This window comes from Equus przewalskii, chromosome 10, assembly GCF_037783145.1.
Source record: "Equus przewalskii isolate Varuska chromosome 10, EquPr2, whole genome shotgun sequence".
NCBI lineage: Eukaryota > Metazoa > Chordata > Mammalia > Perissodactyla > Equidae > Equus > Equus przewalskii.
Genome location: NC_091840.1, coordinates 43,658,364 through 43,680,361, shown reverse-complemented (window position 1 = coordinate 43,680,361; position 21,998 = coordinate 43,658,364). Strand labels below are relative to the sequence as shown.

Here is a 21,998-nt window from a genome sequence, read left to right as displayed (position 1 = left end):
TGGCTACTGAGCACATGAAATGTGACTACTGTGACTGAGGAATTAACTATTTAACTTTTTTTAAATTTAAAATTAAAAGTCTCTATGACTTGTGGCTACCATATTAGACAGCACAGATTTAGGGCAGGGATCAGCAAACTTTCTCTTTAAAGGCCAGGTGGTGAATATTTTAGGCTTGTGGCAATGTAGCCTCTGTTACAACTACTCAACTCTGTCACTGTTCCACAAAGCAGGGAGAGACAACAAAACAAATGGCAAGGCTATGTTCCAATAAAACTTTATTTAAAAACATGCTCTTGGCACATAGGCCATAGTTTGCCAACATCCCATTTAGATGATACAAACACAGTGACAAGGTGGAAGGAGGAGAGAAAGAGAAGAAAAACCAGAAGGCGAGGCCAGAGCATGCCATGGTACTTCCATTGAAGGGAGGGGGTGATGGAGATAGATGCTTACAACAACAACAACAAAAGAAACCTAATACATACACGTAAGTCAGGACTTGTTTGGGGGTAATAACCAAAATTTTAACTGAAACAGAATGAAATGCGTAACTTTCAAACTACAAAAATAAAATGCAATCTATTTAATGGGAAAAAAAGAAAAGGAAAAATAATTAAAAAGTATGGTAAATAGAAAACACAAAATAATGTACCAGAAATAAGTTCTAAAACAACAAAAATTACAATACATATAAATAGGTTAAATGCACTGATCTAAAGAAAGACTCTCAGATTAGGTTTTTAAAAGATCCAGGAATAGGAGGTCTATAATGGACAGCCTAAATACAAAAAATAAAGAAATGCTGAAAATAAATGGGAAAAATATGAAGGACAAATGTTGAATCTAAAGCTTGACAGTAACTAGAAAATCAGAAAAAAACAGAATCGAGGGCAAAAGCAAATATAAAAGACAAAGTAGGGTGCTATATACAAAGGAAGACTAGATCAAGAAGAAATAGCAATCATAAACATTTATGCTTCTAACAAGAATGGCTTTCACATAAATAAAACACCACCAAGACAATTTCAATGAGAAAAAACCAGTCTTTTCAACAACTGGTGTTGGGACAACTAGATACCCATATGCAAAAGAATGAAGTTGGACCCTTATCTCACACCACGTAGAAAAAATAACTCAAAATGGATCATAACCCAAAGATAAGAGCTAAAACTACAAAACTTGTAGAAGAGGGGCCAGCCTAGTGGCACAGTGGTTAAGTGCGCACGTTCCGCTTTGGTGGCCCAGGGTTCGCCCGTTCGGATCCCGGGTGTGGACATGGCACCGCTTGGCAAGCCATGCAGTGGCAGGTGTCCCACATATAAAGTAGAGGAAGATGGGCACGGATGTTAGCTCAGGGCCAGACTTCCTCAGCAAAAAGAGGAGGATTGGCAGAAGATGTTAGTTCAGGGCTGGTCTTCCTCAAAAAAAAGAAAGAAAGAAAGAAAGAAAACTAAACTTGTAGAAGAAAACACAGGAATAAATCTTTGTGACCACAGATTAGATGCTACACAACAAAATCTATAAGATATGCTAAAACCAAGAGCACAAGCAACAATAGAAAAAACTAGATAAATCAGATTTCATCAAAATTAAAAATTGTGTTTCAGGGGGCCAGCCCCGTGGCCAAGTGGTTTAAGTTCACGTGCTCTGCTTTGGTGGCCTAGGGTTTCTCTGGTTCAGATCCTGGGCACGGACATGGCACCGCTCATCAAGCCATGCTGAGGCAGCATCCCACATGCCACAACTAAAAATACACAACCATGTACCAGGGGGCTTTGGGGAGAAGAAGGAAAAACAAAATCTTTAAAAATTGTTGTGTTCCAAAGGACATCATTAAGAAAGTGAAAAACAACTCACAAAACAGGAGAAAATATTTGCAAATCATATACGTGGTAAGGGATTTGTATCCAGAATAAAGAATCCTTACAATTCAACAATAAAAAAACTAAACCAATTAAAAAATGGACACATGCCACAACTAAAAATACACAACTATGTGCTGGGGGGCTTTGGGGAGAAAAAGGAAAAAATAAAACCTTAAAAAAAAAATGGACAAAGGATTTGAACAGACATTTCTCCAAAGAAGATATACAAATGGCCAACAACCACATGACAAGATGCTGAACATCATTAGCCATCAGAAAAATGTAAATCAAAACCACAATGAGATACTGTTTAACACCCACTAGAATGGCTAAAATAAAAAATAACAAGTGCTAATGAGGAAGGGGAGAAATTGGAACCCTTAAACATTGCTGGTGGAACTGTAAAATGGTACAGTCACTTTGGAAAATTGTATGGCAGTATCTCAAAAGCTTAAACATAGAGCTACCACATGTGCCAGTAGTTCCCAGTATGTCCCAGGAGTATATACAGTCCTAGGTATATATTCAAAAGAACTGAAAATAAATGTCTCCACAAAAGCCTGCACACGAATGTTCACAGCAACATTATTCATAATAGCCAAAAAGTGGAAACAACCCAAATGCTCATCAACTGATGAATAAACAAAACACGACATGTTTATCCCCAAACAATGGAATATTATTTGGCCATAAGAAGGAATGAAGTACTGATAAATGCTACGATACAGATGAATCCTGAAAACATTATGCTATGTGAAAGAAGCCATGTTTTGTAATCACAAAAGTCCACATATTGTATGATTCCACTTATGTGAAATGTCCAGAATAGGCAGATTCATTGAGAGAAAGTCGATTAGTGGTTGTTAGGGGCTAGGAAAAGGGGAGTGACTGCTAATGAGTACAGGTTTTTTTCAATTGACAAAAACGTAATTAAGTAATAATGATGGCAGCACAATTCTGAATATACTAAACACCACTGAATTTTATCTCAAAAACGTTGTAACAAATACACATACACACAAAGCAACAACTCTCAGAAGTATAGGGACATCAACAATTTTAGATGGTGATTTTAACTTACTTTTCTCTGAAACTAATTGATCAAGAAGAAAAAACTAATTACAGAAGATACGAGTAAGCTCAAACTAGCAAATATACAGACAACTTTACATACTATGAAAAATATACATGCTTTTCAAATACACAAGCAGCTTTTACATAAACCAAGCATGTGCTGGCCACAAAGTCAACAATTTCTCCCGCAAACAAACATCATACAATCTATGTTTTTGGTCACAACACAATAAAACTAGGAATCTACAACAACAAAAATATCTTTAAAAAAAAAAATCTACCACCCATCTAGAAATTAAAAGTCATAGCCCTAAATCCTCAGGTTAAAGAAGAAATCATAAAGGAAATGACAAAATAATTAGAAAAGTGCAACAACAAAAACACTACACAACAAAACTTGTGAGACACAACTGAAACAGTAGTCAAAAAAGAGTATAAATTTATATGTATTTATAGGAAAATAAGAAAGATTAAAGTTCAACTCAAAAAGTTAAAAAAAGACCTATAGAATAACTCAAAGAAACAAAGGAAACGATATGGGCAGAAATCAATCAAACAGAGTATAAATCCACAAAATAACAAAAGAAGAACAAAATCAAAAGCTGGTTCTTTGAAAAGACTGGTAAGACAGACAAACCTCTGGCAAGATTAATCAAGAAAAGAGAGGAGATACAAGCGACAACAGATGAAAGATTTAAAAAATATCATAATACTGTACTATTTGTAAGTTTATAATATTACATTATAAAATAACACGTTAATAAATCTGAAAATCTAGGCACAATGGGTATTTTCTTAAAATTGGTTTAAGAACTTGAGTAGACCAATAACCACAAAGACATCCTCTCCCAAAGAGCCCTAAACCCTGACAGTTTTATAAGCTGAATTCTACCAAATTGCAAGGAGCAAATAATCCCTATTTTCTACAAATTGTTACAGATAATAGAAAACTAAGGGGAAAACTCCCAGCTTGTTTTATGAGGCTAATATTTTGATTTCAAAACTAGATAAGAGGGGCCAAGGCAGCCCTGTGGCTGAGTGGTTAAGTGTGCACGCTCTGCTACGGCGGCCCAGGGTTTCACCGGTTCGGATCCTGGGCGCGAACTCAGGCCATGCTGAGGCGGTGTCCCACATGCCACAACTAGATAGATCTACACTGAAAATATACAACTATGTACTGGGGGCTTTGGGGAAAAGAAGGAAAAATAAAATCTTTTTTTTTTAAAGATTGGCACCTGAGCTAACAACTGTTGCCAATCTATTCTTCTTTTTCTTTCTGCTTTTTCTCCCCAAACTCCCCCAGTACATAGTTGGATATTTTAGCTGTGGGTCCTTCTAATTGTGGCACGTGGGATGCGGCCTCAACGTGGCCTGATGAGTGGTGCCACATCCGCGCCCAGGATCCGAACCAGTGAAACCCTGGGCCGCCGCAGCGGAGTGCGTGAACTTAACCACTCAGCCACGTGGCCAGCCCTGGAAAAATAAAATCTTAAAAAAAAAAACGAGATAAGAATAGGTAATTCTGTGTTTTCTTAGATTCTATATTTGAATATTTAGTAACCATCGATCACAGAGCCATTTATATTAACTATATTTTCTGTATTCTTGATGCTCTGGCACTTTGTGGCCTCACTGACCAAGGAGAGACTGTCCATCCCAGAGCTAGCCAATTCTTGAGAGACAGCAAAAGGCAAGCCCAGGAGTATATCGTTCATATGTAAACTAATCAAGCTAGAGCCCATACGCTGAACCACCTCCATTATCTGGTTCTTACACTATAGGAGGCAATATCCCTCTGCCCCAATCACTGAGGGCCAGGTACTAGACAAGTGGAGACCACCCCTACAGTCCAGAGCCTGCCAACATTCAAACTAGCCAGTTCTAAACTATTTCCCTGACCTGCCTTGCCTTTCCCTTTGCTCCTGATTCTGCCTCTTGACCAAAACCTGGTGCTTCCACTCTGGGTCTGTGTGGAGTGGCATGCTCCTGTCTTTCGGAAACTGTAAGCAGTAATAACCTTTCAATGGCAATGACCTCACCAAGTCACTCAGTCACTTCCGTAAATTAAAATTTACAGGTACAATACTATTTTTTGAGACAATAAATAAGCTCATTTCATTTATAAGCATAGATGTTTAAAAAGCTTACATGAAGAATTAGTGAATTGAATCTATTAGTATATTAAAAATTAATATATCCCATTCAAAAACAATTTAAACAAGAAATTCAAGACTTGCTTAACAATTGAGAATATACTGATGTAATAAATCACATTAAGGGACCATAGGAGAAAAATGACTATCACAATAGATGCAGAAAAGGCATTTGATAAAGTTTTATTATCTGTTTATGATTAAAAATTTCCAGTAAACTATGAACAGAAAGAAACTTCCTTAACTTGATAAAGCCTATATACTAAAAGCTAATAATAAGCATGAAACTTAAAGGGAAAACTTCACAAGCATTCCATTTAAGATACAGACAATAAAGGAAGCTCACTGAGACTCTGTTCAACCATACTACTGGAGGACTTGGCTAATGAAACAGGAGGAAAACAGAGGTATAAGGGTTAGAAGAGATGAAGCAGATTCATTATTACAGTAAATGAATTTAGAAAGACTGCCAGATACAAAATCAACTTACAAAATCAATAAGCATTGTTCTATACCAGAATAGTCAACTGGAAAAGATACTTAAAAATAACGTACCATTCACAATAGCTATAAAAACTATGTAGTATCTAGGAATTAACTTAAGGCATAGAACATTAATAGGGTAAAAAATTACCTCATAAAAAGTCTAAATGAATTGAGAACTAAAACACATTTATTGGGAGTTCCTTAAAGATTAATCTATAGGGGGCTGGCGCCATGGCTGAGTGGTTACATTCATGTGCTCTACTGCGGTGGCCCAGGGTTTCGCCGGTTCAGACCCTGGGTGTGGACATGGCACCACTCATCAAGCCATGCTGAGGAGGCGTCCCACATGCCACAACTAGAAGAACCTAAAACTAGAATATGCAACTACATAGTTGGGGGCTCAGGGGAGAAGAGAGAGGAAAAAAAAAAAAAAGATTGGCAACAGATGTTAGCTTAGGTGCCAACCTTTTTAAAAAAAAGAAAAAGAAAGAAAAGGATTAATCTATAAATCCATGGAAGTTCCATTACAAATCGGGAGAGTTTTGTTTTAGTTTTCAAGGAATTTCACAAACTTACTCTAAAATATATATGTAAGAATAAAGGTCTAAAACTGGTTCAGTCAAGTTTGAAAGAGAAGTATAGAAAGTAGGGGACTCACCCTACCAGCTAAAAATCTACTACTAAGTAATAATAATTAAAACTGCAGTATTGAAACAGCAACATATAACAATAAAACAAGAATTTAGCAGCAGATTCATACATATTTGGGAATTTGACATTATAAAGATGACCCACAAATCAGTAGGAAATGCAAGCACTAGTTACAGATAGCACTGGTTATAGATGGCACTGGGAAAACTAGTCCATTCTAAGAAAAATAATGTCGGATCCCTACCTCACAATATATACAGAAGTGAACTCAACATGGAAAGAGCTATATGTAACATAGAAGAAAAGATAAATCTAATAGAAAAAAAATAGGAGAATATATTAGTAGCCTCAGGGTGGTGAAGACCTTCCTAAATAAGATCTCTAAAGCACAAACCATACAGGGGAAAAATGACTGATTTGACTACATTACAAACAGAATTTACGCTGTATAAAGTACACTACATTATAGGCAACTCTTAAGCTGCAATAACAAACTAGCTCTCAAATACTGCACTTAACATTTATTTCTCTCTTAGAAACTGTTCCAAAGGGGCAATTGAGTTTGGCAAGACAGTTCTCTGTTTCACATGGTCATTCAGAAACCCAAGCTCTTTTCAGCTTGTTGCTCTGCCAATTGCTAGGGTATGGAAAGTTGGGTCAGGGCCTGAAATAACAAACCCATCCATGTTCCAACTTACAAGGATAAAAGAAGTCCATATAAAAAATTTTCTTTTAAGCTATTGAGGTTCAACTACGCATAATACTCTTGCCCATATTTGATTGGCAATATTAGTCACACGCTTCAATTAACTCATGGAAGTAAAAGATGAACTCTCTAACTGAGCAGACATGGGCCCAGCTTAAATTCTGTTACTACAGAAGGGAAGAACAGATGTAGGTGAACTACAGGCATACCTCAGAGATCCTGGAGGTTCTTTCCAGACCACCACAGTAAAGTGATATCGTAGTAAAGTGAGTCACATGAATGTTTTTGGTTTCCCAGTGCATATAAAAGTTATGTTACACTATATGGTAGTCTGTTAAGGGTGCAGCAGCATTAGGTCTAAAAAAGCAATGTCTATGCCTTAATTAAAAAATACCTGATTGCTGAAAAATGCTAACCATCATCTGAGCCTTCAGCAAGTCGTAGTCTTTTTGTTAATGGAGAGTCCTGCCTCCATGTTGATGTCTGCTTGCTGAGTGATCAGGGTGGTGGTTGTTGAAGGCTGCGGTGGCTGTGGCAATTTTGTACAATCAGTGCAGTTTGCCACATCGACTGACTCTTCCTTTCACGCGTGGTTTCTAGCACACAATGCTGACGGCATTTTACCCACAGTAGAACTGCTTTCAAAATTGGAATCAATCCTCTAAAACCCTACCACTGCTTTATCAACTAAGTTTATGTAATACTCTAAATCCTGTGTCGTCATGTCAACAATCTTCACAACATCTTCACCAGCAGTAGATTTTGTCTCAAGAAACCATTTCCTTTGATCATCCATATGAAGCAACTCCTCATCACTGAGTTTTATCTGAGATTGCAGCAACTCTGTCAGATCTTCAGGCTCCACTCCTAATTCTCGTTGTCCTGCTATTTCCACCACACCTGCAGTTAGTTCCTCCACTGAAGTCTTGAACCCCTCAAAGTCATCCATGAGGGTTGGAATCAACTTCTTCCAAACTCCTGTTAATGTTGATATTTTGACTTCTTCCCATGAATCACAAATGTGCTTAACGGCATCTAGCGTGCTGAATTCTTTCTAGAAGTTTTTCAATTTACTCTGTCCAGATCCGTCAGAGGAATCACTACCTATGGCAGCGACAGCTTTATGAAATGTTTTTCTTGATTAATAACAAGACTTAAAAGTCAGAATTGCTCCTTGATCCATGAGGTGTGCAGAATGGATGTTGTGTCAGCAGACACGCAAACAGCATTAGTCTGGTTGTACATCTCTGTTAGAGCTCTTGGGTGACCAGGTGCATTGTTAATGAGCAGCCATATTCTGAAAGGAGTCTTTTTTTCTGAGCAGGAGGTCTCAAAGGTGGGCTTAAAATATTCCGCAAACCATACTGTAAACAGTTGTGCTGTCATCCAGGCTTTGTTCTTCCATTTACAGAGCACAGGCAGAGGGGATTTACACAGTTTTTAAGGGCCCTAGGATTTTCAGAGTGGTAAATGAGCACTGGCTGCATGAGCCCCTAGTAAGAGAGTCAGGCTGCCCTTTGAAGCTTTGAAGCCAGGCATTGACTTCTCTCTAGCTTATGAAAGTCCTAGGTGGCGTCTTCCAATATAAGGCTGTGTGGTCAACAATAAAAAGCTCTCATTAGCATAGCCACCTTCATCAATTATCTTAGCTAGATCTTCTGGATAACGTGCTCTAGCTTCTACGTCAGCACTTGCTGCTTCACACCTTGCACTTTTATGTTTTGGAAATGACTTCTTTCCCTAAACCTCAGGAACCAACCTCTCCTAGCTTCAGACTTTTCTGCAGCTTCCTCAGCTCTGTCAGCCTTCATAGAATTGAAGAGAATTGGGGCCTCGCTCTGGATTAGGCTTTGGCTTAAGGGAATGTTGTGACTGGTTTGATCTTCTATCCAGACCACTAAAACTTTCTCCGTATCAGCAATAAGGCTGCTTTACTTTCTTATCATTCGTGTGTTCCCGGGAGCAGCACTTTTAATGTCCTTCAAGAACTTTTCCTTTGCTTTGACAACTTTGGCTAACAGACACAAGAGGCCTAGCTTTGGGCCTATCTTGACTTTCGACATGCCTTCTTCACTAAGCTTAATCCTTTTGGCTTTGATTTAAAGTGAGATATGTGTGACTCCTTTCACTTGAACATTTAGAGGCCATTGTAGGGTTATTAGTTGGCCTAATTTCAATATTGTTGTGGCTCAAGGAATAGATGCGCCTGACGAGAGGGGGCGAGACAGAAGAACGGCCAGTCTGTGGAGCAGTCAGAACACACACATTTATCAATTAAGTTCGCTGTCTTATATGGGTGCAGTTTGTGGCACCCCAAAACAATTACAATAGCAACATCAAAGATCACCCATCACATTGCGGCCGGCCCGGCGGCCAAGTGGTTAAGTTCACGTGCTCCGCTGCGGCGGCCCAGGGTTCGGATCCTGGGCGCGGACATGGCACTGCTTGTCAGGTCACGTTGAGGCGGCGTCCCACATGCCACAACTAAAAGGACCCACAACTAATATACACAACCATGTACGGGGGGGTTTGGGGAGACAAAGCAGAAAAAAAAAATTGGCAACAGTTGTTAGCTCAGGTGCCAATCTTAAAAAAAAAAGAGCACCCATCACAGACCTCCACCATATAATAACAATGATAAAGTTAGAAACATTGCAAGAATTACCAAAATGTTACACAGAGACACAAAGTGAGCAAATGCTGGTGGAAAAATGGCACTGAGAGATTTGCTCCACACAGTGTTGCCACAAACCTTAAACCTGTAAAAAATACAGTATCAGTGAAGCACAATAAAATGAAGTATGCCTGTATTAGCAGTCTTCACCATAGGTACCACAAAAAAAGGTAAGGGAGAGAGGGGCCTGCCCAGTGGCGTAGTGGTCAAGTTTGTGCGCTCTGCTTTGGCAACCTGGAGTTCACAGGTTTGGATTCCAGGCACAGACCTACATACAGCTCATCAAGCTATGGTATGGTGGCGTCCCACATACAAAAATTAGAGGAAGACTGGCAACAGATATTAGTTCAGGGACAATCTTCCTCACCAAATAAATAAATAAATAAAATAACTGAGATTTTCAATATCTAAAGCCAATACGTATTAATATTTAAAATATACAAGGAACTCTTATAAATGATAAAAGAGAGACAGATAGGAAATACAATTGAAAAGAGGGCAGTGGATAAGAATGAGAAATTTAAGGAATAGTAAGAAGGAATGCCTAATAAATACATGAAGAGATACTGAACTTCTTTAATAATCAATGAATTGCAAAGTGAAACAACCAAGAATGGAAAAAAATCAAAGTGCTGATGAGAAGATGGAGAAACAGTGACCACCAATGAAATACAATGGAATGTACACTGGTACAGTCATTCCAGAAAGCAATCTGTCAGTACTTTCTTACTGTGTACATATATGGAATCCCACTCCTGGATAAATACTCCCAAAGAAACTCTTTAGTTTCTATTGAGATGTGTGAAAACGTTTTTTAGTGTTGTGGTAGCAGGGAACCGACGCATAACTTAAATGTTTATCTCAGAGGGAATGGGATAAAATACAGTTGACATATATGCTGCAGTTAGAACCAACTAAGGATGTACATTATAATGTAGTGTTGACTGAAAAACAACTGAGATCTGTAATACAATAATATTTATATATATATAAAAACATATACACTCAAAACAACACAATATAAAGGATATATACATAATTCAAGCATATATATCAAACACATCAGAGTATGTTTAAAGGGGAATGAGAGAGGGGATCAAGGATGAAGAGGAAAACTAATAAAACAAGAAAAGAGCCTTGTGCAGCCTGATAATTTGAGTGTGCCTTGAAATGAGGAGTATGACTAACAATTCTCTGTATGTTACAAAAAAGAAGTTTATTGCATGTGTAACAGTTATTTCCATTGTCAAAGAGATGTCACAGATCCAGAGAGAAACAAACACAGAGAGAAAAATGAAAATGTCAGGAGGATGCAGTTCTGAAATAACAATCTCATCTGTTTCATGTTGACAATTTCTCTGTGATAACAAGACATAGCAAAAAGTGGGAGAAGCATAAAAGGAGTGTTAAAAGGAGGGTAATTCTAGATTGCTTATAAGGAAAAGAGTACGGCTCTTTAACAAATACAGTGCAAGATATGGACTGAAGGAAAAAAACTCAGAATATGGTTTTCAATATCCTATGGCACATCAGTCAAAAAGAGTGGCAGAAAAGCATTTTCTAAGAGTTAGTGAAAACATATTTACCATAATTAATGACACCTCTTCCAATTACTGCTTAATTCCCCAATAAAAGGAAAATTACATTTTATTCTACTTAGAAAGACACACTTATTTTAAAGGAAGATCATTAACCATGTTGGTAACAACCAGTACACTTATAATCAACAGTCAAAGGTCTTGTAAATCCTCCTCACACAGGCTGAATTTTAATGAAATACACTTGGTAGCGTATTTTCTTTCAAAAGACAAGCAACAGTTTGGCACCTAATATATAATCATAATGACCAAGTCAGGTGTGCAGCATCCCCAGTACAGACTTTATTAGAGTTCAGTTATAAATACACAATCTCTTGACAGTGAAGATGTAGTTCTTGCAGATAAAGCCCAAAGGCAGGAAATGAATCTCCTCACAAATGCTCCTTCTTATCTTTAAAGTAACCTCAAATTATTACTAAACTAATAAAGTAATTTTGTTTCTGGAAGTGATCTGATCTATTTTATTTTCAGCTTTTGATAAATCCAAGAATGAGATGGGGAATTATTACTTTTTGTCTGACTATACATACTGAAACAGAACATGAAAATATAGGAAAAAAATTTCTTTAATGATTTTTATGGTAAAGTTGGAATAGGCAATATCAAAGCTTGTCAGCATATGAAGATGATGTGCATGGTTATGGAAAAACAGAAAGCTAATTTTGTTATTTAACAGCAAATTTGGAAGTAAAGCTTTTACAATCTTCTAGTTACAAATTGTCAGTTAACAAGAATGAGTCAAAAGGGTACAATGAGACTGTATACAAATCAAACAATAATAAATTCAAAAATATAATTATGGGGGCCAGCGCAGTGGCACAGCGGTTAAGTTTGAACGTTTCGCTTCGGTGGCCCAGGGTTTGCTGGTTCAGATCCTGGGTGCAGACATGGCAAGGCTTGGCAAGCCATGCTGTGGTAGGTGTCCCAAATATAAAGTAGAGGAAGATGGGCACGGATGTTAGCTCAGGGCCAGTCTTCCTCAGCAAAAAGAGGAAGCTTGGCAGTAGATGTTAGTTCAGGGCTAATCTTCCTCAAAAAAAAAAAATTATGGTTATTTCTGCCTTCTTTGTGGAATTTTTCTAATATAATGGTTCTTAGCTAAAGGTCACAACCCAAAGTGGAGATCAAGATTCTGTTAAAAAGTCACAAAAAAGCCAGGCTATCAAATATAACTGTCAAACACAAAGTGTGATGGAGACAGCACAAGAAACTTTCAGATGACTAACGATTAATGATGATAGTTATTGCACACAGAGAGGGTATTAACTTTATTGTAGCAATATAGCTACCATTTATTACACTTCTACTCTGTGCCATGCACTATACTAGCACCTAATATATACCATCTCTAATCCTTAAAATAAACATTTAGTAGATAACATTAAAAAATAGAGATTTTTGTTTTTAAATGTGGAACTGAAACTAAGAGAGATTAAACAATTTGCCTAAGATCTTAAAACTAGGAAAAAAATGCAAAGCTTCTGGTTTAAAATGGCAAATTAATACATGCTGCAGCCTCCTCCTCCCCCTCCTAATCCAAACCCTCAGAATGACATAAAAGAAATGCACAATCAAGCTAGAAAACAAGAAAAGGTACCTTCAATGGACTAGAACCTTGAGAAAGATAGAAGGCAAGAAACCAAACTGCCCACAGAGATTGAATGCTGGAAAAGGTGGGAATGGTTCCCAGGGCGCTACATGTTCTGAGGTAAGGGATCCAAAGAGCAGAAGATGACAGAGAAGATAGATTAACTGGGGTTTTTGCATTGGAAGCAGCAACAAAGGTAGATCCTTACATACTACCTGGTTTGGGAAAAGCAAATAGAGATTTCATTTCTGCCCTTAGTTGGAAACAGTGAATACAGGAGCTTGAGTTAGTCGGTAAAGTTTTAGAATACCAAGAATAAAGAGAAAAATCCTAACAACATCTGGTGAAGGAAGTTGGGAGTGCAGATTACTTACAAAGAATCAGACTGATACCACATACTTCCATTTGGAAACAGTGGATATAAAGGAAAAGTATTATTTTAAGTTCCGAAGGAAAATAATTTGAACTTGGAATTCTAGATGTAGTGAAACTATCTTTGTAAAGATATCTTTGTATTTTGTAAAGAGAAAATAAAGACATCTGCAGATCTGCAAGGATTCAAAGATTATCACACACAGATACTCTCGAAAAGAATTACTCAAGGATATGCTAATACAAGTACAAGACAAAGATGTAGGATGTGGAAATCAACAGTTAGCAAAGAAAGCAATAAAACTAATTGATAAATCTAAATAAGTATCAATTGTTAAAAAAATAATACTTGCGACTAAAATCACAGATGCAATCAACATAAGATAGCAGAGAAAGAGGAAAAAAGAAAAAGTGGAGAGAAGTAAAAACATGCTAAAGTTCTTGACTTGTCTAAGAGAGGATGTGAATATTTTAAACACTATTAGAATAATTTAAGTTTTAATTATTGTATTGAAATTTTTCGAGTAAACATTAACACAATAGAACGTAAAACTCCCGGGGGTGGCAGTGGTGTAAAATGGAACCACCACCATGACCGAAGCAACGAAAACTTAGTCCAACAATCAGAAAAAAAGAGAAAAAAAATAAACAAGAAAGCATGGTACGCAGGAGATATAAAATGACAGGAACAAGTCCAAATATATCATAATCACTTATTTAAAAGACAAGAACAAAATATAGCTATATCCAAGGGTCAGAAAAATGAATGAATGAATGGATGGATTCAGAAAAGGAGGAAATAAAGAGATGGAAACACAGCATGAAAACGCTAAAAAGAGAAGTAGAGCAATACTAATTTAAAGAGAACAGAGGTCAAGGCAAAAAGACAACAATCCATAGAAATATTATAGAAATGAATCTTTACCTCATTAACAACACCATTCCAAAATATATAAAAACCTACTTAAATAGAGAAACTAACAAAACTGTAACCACAGTGGAAAACTACCAGACCATACTCAGACCAAAATCAAAAAGGTAACAAGTATGAAAGGGTATATATTTGAATAATATAATTAAGTTTGGACAGAGGATATAAACTCAAATTGCTTCCAGGGCCAGAGAGATGCAGCCTAGTGTAATCAGCAGGGAGTAGAAGAAACTATAGTTAACCAAAAAGTACAAGCCCCACCTAAAGGTAGCCACATCTGAAAATTTTAAAAACTGTCATGACAGCCAACTTGCTTGAGACCACTGAATAAATGAATACACGAACATGCATACACATAAGAACATGTACACTCATATACACGTGTATGTAAATGTCTATTATAGTACATGCATTATTAGAGTACTTGAAAGAAAACAGAAAACATCTCATTTCAAATATACATGGATTAGTCACAAAATCTGACCGTGTATTAAGCCACCAAGGAAATGTCAAGAAACTGCAAAACGTAGAAGTCGCATGGGTCACGTTCAGACAAAATGCATTAGGATTAATTAACAGCAAACAGGGGAGGGAAAAGACCAGACACCTGGAAATTAAAAACAATTCTAAATGATTCCTGCATTAAAAAAAAAGAGAATCAAAACAAAAGTTATGGACTACTTTTTAAAAAATACACAGTGAGGTCACTAAATAACAAAGCCTATGTTATGCAAAGCAGTACTCTGGAAAAATTCATAGCCATTAACAAATTTCTTAGGAAAGAAAAAAGATGTTCAGGGCCCAGCCTGACAGCATAGTGGTTAAAGTTTAGCATGCTCCGCTTTGGTGGCCCAGGTTTGTGGGTTCAGATCTGGGAGCAGACCTACCACTGGTCAGCCACGCTGAGGCAGCATCCCACACACAAAAATAGAGGAAGATTGGCAACAGATGTTGGCTGAGTGCCAGTCTTCCTGGGGTGGGGGGAGTTCAGCTGAAGAATTTAAAGAGAACAGATTAAAAACAAAGAATACAAGGAAATTAAAAAAAAAGTAATAAAATAGAAAACTAAAAGACAGAGGATGATCAATAATCAAAAGCTGATTCTCTGAAAAGGCAAACTTTTGCCAGGTCTGATCCAAGAAAAAAAGGACAGAAATAGCAAATCAACAACATCAGGAATAAAAATAAGATATAACTAAAAGATTTTTAGAAAGCATTTTAACTATTATTAAAATCTTCTACAAATATAATTTGAATAAATGAATGATTTCTTAGGAAAACAAATAACCAAAAGTAGCTTAAAAAATAGAAATCTGAATAGATTAAAAAAACAGAAGAAACTGAAATAGTCAAGGACCAGATGCATATATATCACTTTGCACTTTAACATATTTCAAAGGAACCTATTTTCTTCATTAACTGTCCTAGAATAGAGGTTCTCAAATGTTTTGGTCTCAGGACCTTTTTATACTCTTTAAAATTACTGAAGACCAGAAGAACTTTTATTAGAAATTGAAACAGAAAATTTTAATATTTATTAACTCATTAAAAAGTAACTATAGACCCATTTCATACTAACAACATTCTTATGAAAAATGACTACTTTACAAAAAAAATTTAGTAAGAAGAGTGGCAGTGGTTTAGAATTTTGCAAATCTCTAATAGAAGACTGCTGAATTCTCATATGGGGTCTGTGTTCAATTTGTTGCAAATCACATGTAATGCACCTCTGGAAAACTCCACTGTACACTTGAAAAATGTGAGAAAATGAGAATAAAAAAAGCAAATAATGTCTTAGTATTATGAGAACAGTTTTGACTTTGCAATCTCATGACAGGATCTTGGGGACTCCTGGGGGCCTCCATATTACAACTGGAAAGCCATTGTTCTAGAAAAGAAAAAAAGACAGAAAGCTAAAGCTAAAAATATAAAGAACAGAAGAAGAAAACTATAGGGCAATGTGACTTAATAGCAAATACCTTATACCATATACAAAAATTAACTCAAAATGGCTCAAAGACCTAAACCTAAGAGATAAAACTCTTGGAAGAAAACATATGGGGAAAGCTTCATTACATTGGTTTTGATAATGATTTCTGGATATGACACCAAAAGCACAGACAACAACAAAAAATTCTGATAAACTGGGCTTCATTAAAATGAAAAATTTTAGTGCATCAAAGGACACTATCAACAGAGTGAAAAGGCAACCCACATAATGGGAGAAAATATTCAGAAATCATATACCTGGATAAGGATTGATAACCAGAACAAACTTCTACAACTCAACAGTAGAAAAACCCCAAGCAACCCAATTTAAAAATGGGCAAAGGACTTGAACACACATTTCTCCGAAACAGATACATAAATGGCCAACAAGCACATAAAAAGATGCTCAATATCATTAGTTATTAGGGAAATGCAAATCAAAACCACGAGATACTACCTCACTACCACTGGAATGGCTAGTATCAAAAAAAGTCAATAACAAGCGTTGGCAAGGATGTGAAGAAACCGGAACCATTGTGCATTGCTGATGGAAATGTAACATAGGGCAGCCACCATTGTGGGAAACGATATAGTGGTTCCTCAAAAACCTAAACACAGAATTACCATGTGATCCAACAATTCCATTTGGGTATAGGCTTAAAAGAACTGAAAGCAGGGACTCAGATATCTGTAAACAAATGTCACAGGGGCATTACTCACAGCAGCCAAAAGGTGGAAAAAACTCAAACTCAAACAAAATGCGTTACATAATACAATGGAACATCATACAGCCTTGAAAAGGAAGGAAATTCTGACACATGCTACAACATGGATGAACCCCAAGGCCAACCTCAGTGAAACAAGACAGCCACAAACAGACAAATGCTGTTATGACTCCACTTATATGACATACCTATAGTAGTCAAATTCATAGCAAGTAGAATGGTGGTTGGCAGGGGTTAGGGGGAAGAGGAAATGGGGAGTTTTTAATGAGTACAGAGTTTCAGTTTGGGTAGATGGAAAATTTCTGAAGATGTGGTGTGGTGATGGTTGTACAACCATGTCAATGTACTTAATCCCACACTTAAAAGAATAATATACGAAGACCAAGTAGGGTTTATCTTAGTAAAGAGTGGTTTCACTTGAGAAAAATCTATCAATGTAATTCACAATAGTAACAGATTTCGAAAAAACATCTAATAATATTCAATAGAAATGCCTAATAAAAATTTTTAGCAATCTAGAGTTATTGGTCAACTTTCACTAATTTGTCTTGTGTTAACAAACAATATCAAAATCTCATGGATGACAACATAAAGGTTTATTTCTTGCTTATCCTACATGTCCAATGTGGATGGCTGTAGGTCCATACTGTCTTCATTCAAGAACCAAGGCTAAAGGCACTGGCCCCATCTACAATATGCTGTCCATATGGTAGAGGATGGAAAAAAACAATGGCTGAATCAGGACAGGGTCCTTAAAGCTTCAGCTTGGCTACAGCTTATCACTTCCACTCATGCCACTTGTCAAAGTCATGGATAAGCTTAGTATCAAGGGGCAGGAAGTACACTCCCCCACAGGGCGGGGCATCTGACAAGATGACTCTATGGAAATGGACCCAGTGGAGAGGATTATACAACTGTAAGCAAGAATATTTGGGAATGAAATCTACAACAGAGGGAAATTCCCTTAGTTTGAAAAAGGGTATTGAGCATGAACCTAGAGCAAACATAACTATTTTTAAATATCAGCAATAGATGCTTAGAAAATGAAATAAATGTAACAATAAATTTAAAGATCCCAATCAAGGATATGAGCTATGAAGTCAATTAACTATGTGATCTTAAGCAAATTAAACTGTTTCCTCAACTGAAAAATGAAGATGACACCCTATTTCACTGATTCTAAAACATATTTTTTCACATTTTAACCTCTCAGAAATTGATGACTTCTTAAAAAAATAGCTGTCACCCAGGAGAGAATAATGATGTACCACATATGGAAACCTTCCATTGACACCTTCTAGTAACATTAAGAAAGCATCACTATCAAATCATCTTAGATTTGACAATATATGGCAATATCTAGTGTTACTGTGATGATTACACAAGCTAACTCATATAAAACACTTAGAGCAGTGTCTAACACATAGCAAGTACTCAATACATATTAGTTTTTCTTATTCTTTGTCCTACTATATATCAAAACAGATTATAATGCTACATTAATTGAAATAAAATGGCATTGGAGCAGGATTAGAGAAAGAAATCAATGGAACAGAATAAACAGTTTAGAGAAACAGACCCACATATTTATGGGAATTTAATATATAATAAGTGAGCCATTTTATATCAGCAGGGAAGGCACAGAATGGTAGTTCTCAATTCTATTATATTCAATATCCTCCTTTTATAGGAATTTGTTAATGCTCCTTATCTGTACTGAAATAAAATGCATAGATAATATGAGCCTTCTACACACAATTTTTCAAAAATTATATATATATATATATATATTTTTTTTTCTTCTTTCTGGATTTCTTTGGATACACACATATATATACCCTTACAGAACTATAAAAAATAAAGGGACATTAACTTACAATAATATATACTGTATTTCACTATGTAAACACATAACTACATTAGAAGACAGTAAGTTATCAAATGCTTCAGTAGAATCACCATAATCACCATTAATGCTACAGATACAAATGCTGACTGCAGAATTGGTGACTCAAATACCACAAGCAAATCTGGTGACAATGACCTGATATTCTTAAACGGTGAACTCGTGGTAAAGTTCTAGACAAAATAAGATATAATCTTCCTTCAATCTACAAGACAGTCAAATTAGGGGGAACTTTAGCAGACATTTTGCCATGCAAAAAACAATATTTTTTAAAAAGTATTTTAAATCTTATTTCATTAAAAATACTTTTATTTAATAAAAATAAAATGTGTAAAATATATTTTGTGTTTACATGTAAAAAGAACTTAGGTTCTAGGCTCATAAAATTATTAATTGCTTTTCACCCATATACATGTTCAGAGAGATTTCACCTATATGCATGGGGGTCATAAGATGCAGAATATCTATCATCCCTGGCCCACATCAAAAATTAACGTCAATAATATTCACTCTCAATAACTATAATAAGCAAAAGCCACGCACAAATTTCTTAATGCGCCGCTGAAGTAGTAAAATACTTACTGAAAACCCTAGGGATAGATTCTTCAAAAAAAATATTTTGGACAATTGGCTATCCACTTTGTTGAAAATGAATAGCCCCACCTTCTCAAAATATTTCTAAGTTACTGGAAGGCAGAGTTGTGTAATTTCACATGATGAAACCACGTCTCACATTACTTCTGTTTGTGTTCCTTTTTCAACTAGTAAACAAGACTGACTCTTTGAAGTGTGTCTGATCTCTGCCAGTCCCTCAACTAACTTTTTCTATTGCTTCTGAAATCCATTCTCTCAAACTTCTAAAATTCCATTATAAATAAACTGCCTCTCCGAGGGAGTACATTATAATGTTTAAAAGCGTGGACTTTGGAATCAGGCAGACGGTCTGAGTTCAAAATCTAGCTCTGAGACCTAAGTACTCTGAGTGTGATACAGGCCAATTTACTTAACTTTCTGACGCCTTAGTTATCAAGCTGTAAAATCTCTCCTTTTTCTTTAACTTCTTCCCTTTTACCTTCAACATGCACAGATCATCTCTATCCTAAGAAAACAACAACAAAAAGGAAAATTCCACCAACTTTACCATTATTCCTTCAAGCTATCATCCCATCTCATCTCTCTCTTCCCTGTCAAACTCTTTTAAAATAAGACCATGAATTAAATCAAATGAGTTAATGATCAGATAACAGAACAATAAAAGGGACAGAAAGGAAGACTGCAAAGCTAAGAAAACACATTGAGGACTAAAATAACACCATTAGAGCTAATAAATAAATTAAAAACAGCAAGAAACAGAAGACACATAAGTGAAATACCGATAAAGGTTTAAGACAATCATGGTTAACGCAGAGAAAAAGAAAAAGATTGAGTAATTTCCAGGAGTATCTGTTTAACTCTCTTATCTTATCCAGCTTTACTTTTTCTTGGTCCTGGTCATTGTCTAAATTAACATGTAATTCACTATCTGTTATCCTCTCCTCCTTCCACTAGAATGTAAGCTTCACAAGGGCAGTGGCTTTGTTTTGTTTTACTGGCACAGAGCAGGGAATCACTAAATATTTGCTGAATGAACATAATGATATGGAAGATAAATACTCACCAGTTGTCCAAGCCAACAAAAATTAAGTCATCCAGAAGTGGGATAAAAAAACTACAGTATTGTACATCCTCATAAGAACATTCAGTACCAGGGAAAATGACTAATGTCTACAAGGTTTTGAAAAAAATTGTTATTCTAGAAATACTACACCCATTCAAGTAGACATTTATGTAATAAAAGCAACTGGCAATCATGCCTTAACAATCAAGAACTTAGGAAATAATGCCCCTATGAGCACATGCTGAAAAACTACTCTCCAATGGGGGGCCGGCCCCATGGCCGAGTGGTTAAGCTCGCATGCTCCACTTCTGCAGCCCAGGGTTTCCCTGGTTTGGATCCTGGGCGCGGACATGGAACTGCTCATCAAGCCATGCTGAGGCGGCGTCCCACACAGCACAACCAGAAGGACCTACAACTAGAATATACAACTATGTACTGTGAGGCTTTGGGGAGAAAGAAAAGGAAAAAAAAAAAGAGAGAAGATTGGCAACAGATGTTACCTCAGGTGCCAATCTTTAAAAGAAAAAAAAACTACTCAACAATGAAATTAAGCCAAAGACTTCAGAAATGGAAAGCACTGGTAAAAGGACTAGAGGAGTGCACTGGATCAAATTAAATAAAAAACCAAATATTACAAGAATACAAGGATGGTAAAATTTTAAAAAATTAATGTAAATTCACATGATTAGATCCTAAAAAAATAATAAAATTTAATATTTATGGTTATTTTTTTTTTTTGAGGAAGATTAGCCCTGAACTCACATCCACCGTCAATCCTCCTCTTTTTGCTGAGGAAGACTGGCCCTGAGCTAACATCCACCACCAATTCTCCTCTGTTTGCTGAGGAAGATTGGCCCTGAGCTAACATCCATGCCCATCTTCCTCTACTTTATATCTGGGACACCTGCCATAGTACGGCTTGATGAGCAGTGTGTGGGCCTGCACCCAGGATCCAAACGAGTGAACCCTGGGCTGCCGAAGCGGAGCATGCAAACTTAACCACTATGCCACCAGGCCAGCTCCTATGATAAAGATTTTTAATAAACTAGAAATAGTAGCAAACACTTACAGCAAACTTCACATTTAATTGTGAAACTTCATAAGCAACTCCCATTAAAGTCAGGAATGTAACAAGAGTGTTTCTATCATTACTTCTATTTATCTCTATAGTGTAGTTTTCAGGCAATGCAATAAGACACTCACATAATCAGACAGAGAAAGAAATACGAGGTAAAAGGATTGAAAAGAGACAAAATTATCCTTATTCGTAAACAGTATGATTGTCTACAAAGCAAATCCAAAAGAATCATCAGGCAAACTATCAGAATTATATAGGTGCTAGAATTAAATCAACAACAAAAAAATCAGAAGCAGCCATATGTACTAGTAATAACAAATTAGAAAAAAAATTCCCTTATACAACAGCAACAAGTGCTATAAAGTATCTAGAAATAAATCCAACAAAAGGTGTGTGACCTTTATGAAAGAAATTATAAAACAGTACTAAAGGATTATATAAACACCTAAATAAATATTCCATCTTTATAAATGAAAAGACTGAAATATTAAAATCTCTATTCTCTTCTAATCTACAAATTCAATGCAATTCCAATCAAAATC

At 36.3% G+C, this 21,998-nt stretch overlaps 1 protein-coding gene across 11 annotated transcripts in view; it reads right to left on the bottom strand.

Moving 5' to 3' along the window:
• NSRP1 (nuclear speckle splicing regulatory protein 1) overlaps positions 1–21,998 on the bottom strand; it is a 59,363-nt gene that overhangs the window by 28,218 nt on the left and 9,147 nt on the right. For 3 of the 11 annotated variants that reach the window (XM_070562822.1, XM_070562826.1, XM_070562823.1), the window contains one exon: positions 7,333–9,179. The exons of 5 other annotated variants lie outside the window; for them this stretch is intronic. Coding sequence is in view for 2 of the 6 variants with exons in the window: in XM_070562820.1 (XP_070418921.1) it covers positions 7,148–7,240 (93 nt within the window). In the remaining 4 variants the exon portion in view is untranslated. Of the gene's footprint in view, positions 1–7,147; positions 9,180–21,998 lie in introns of all 11 variants that reach the window. 3 more of the 11 variants (XM_070562828.1, XM_070562820.1, XM_070562821.1) reach the window with 1 other exon arrangement.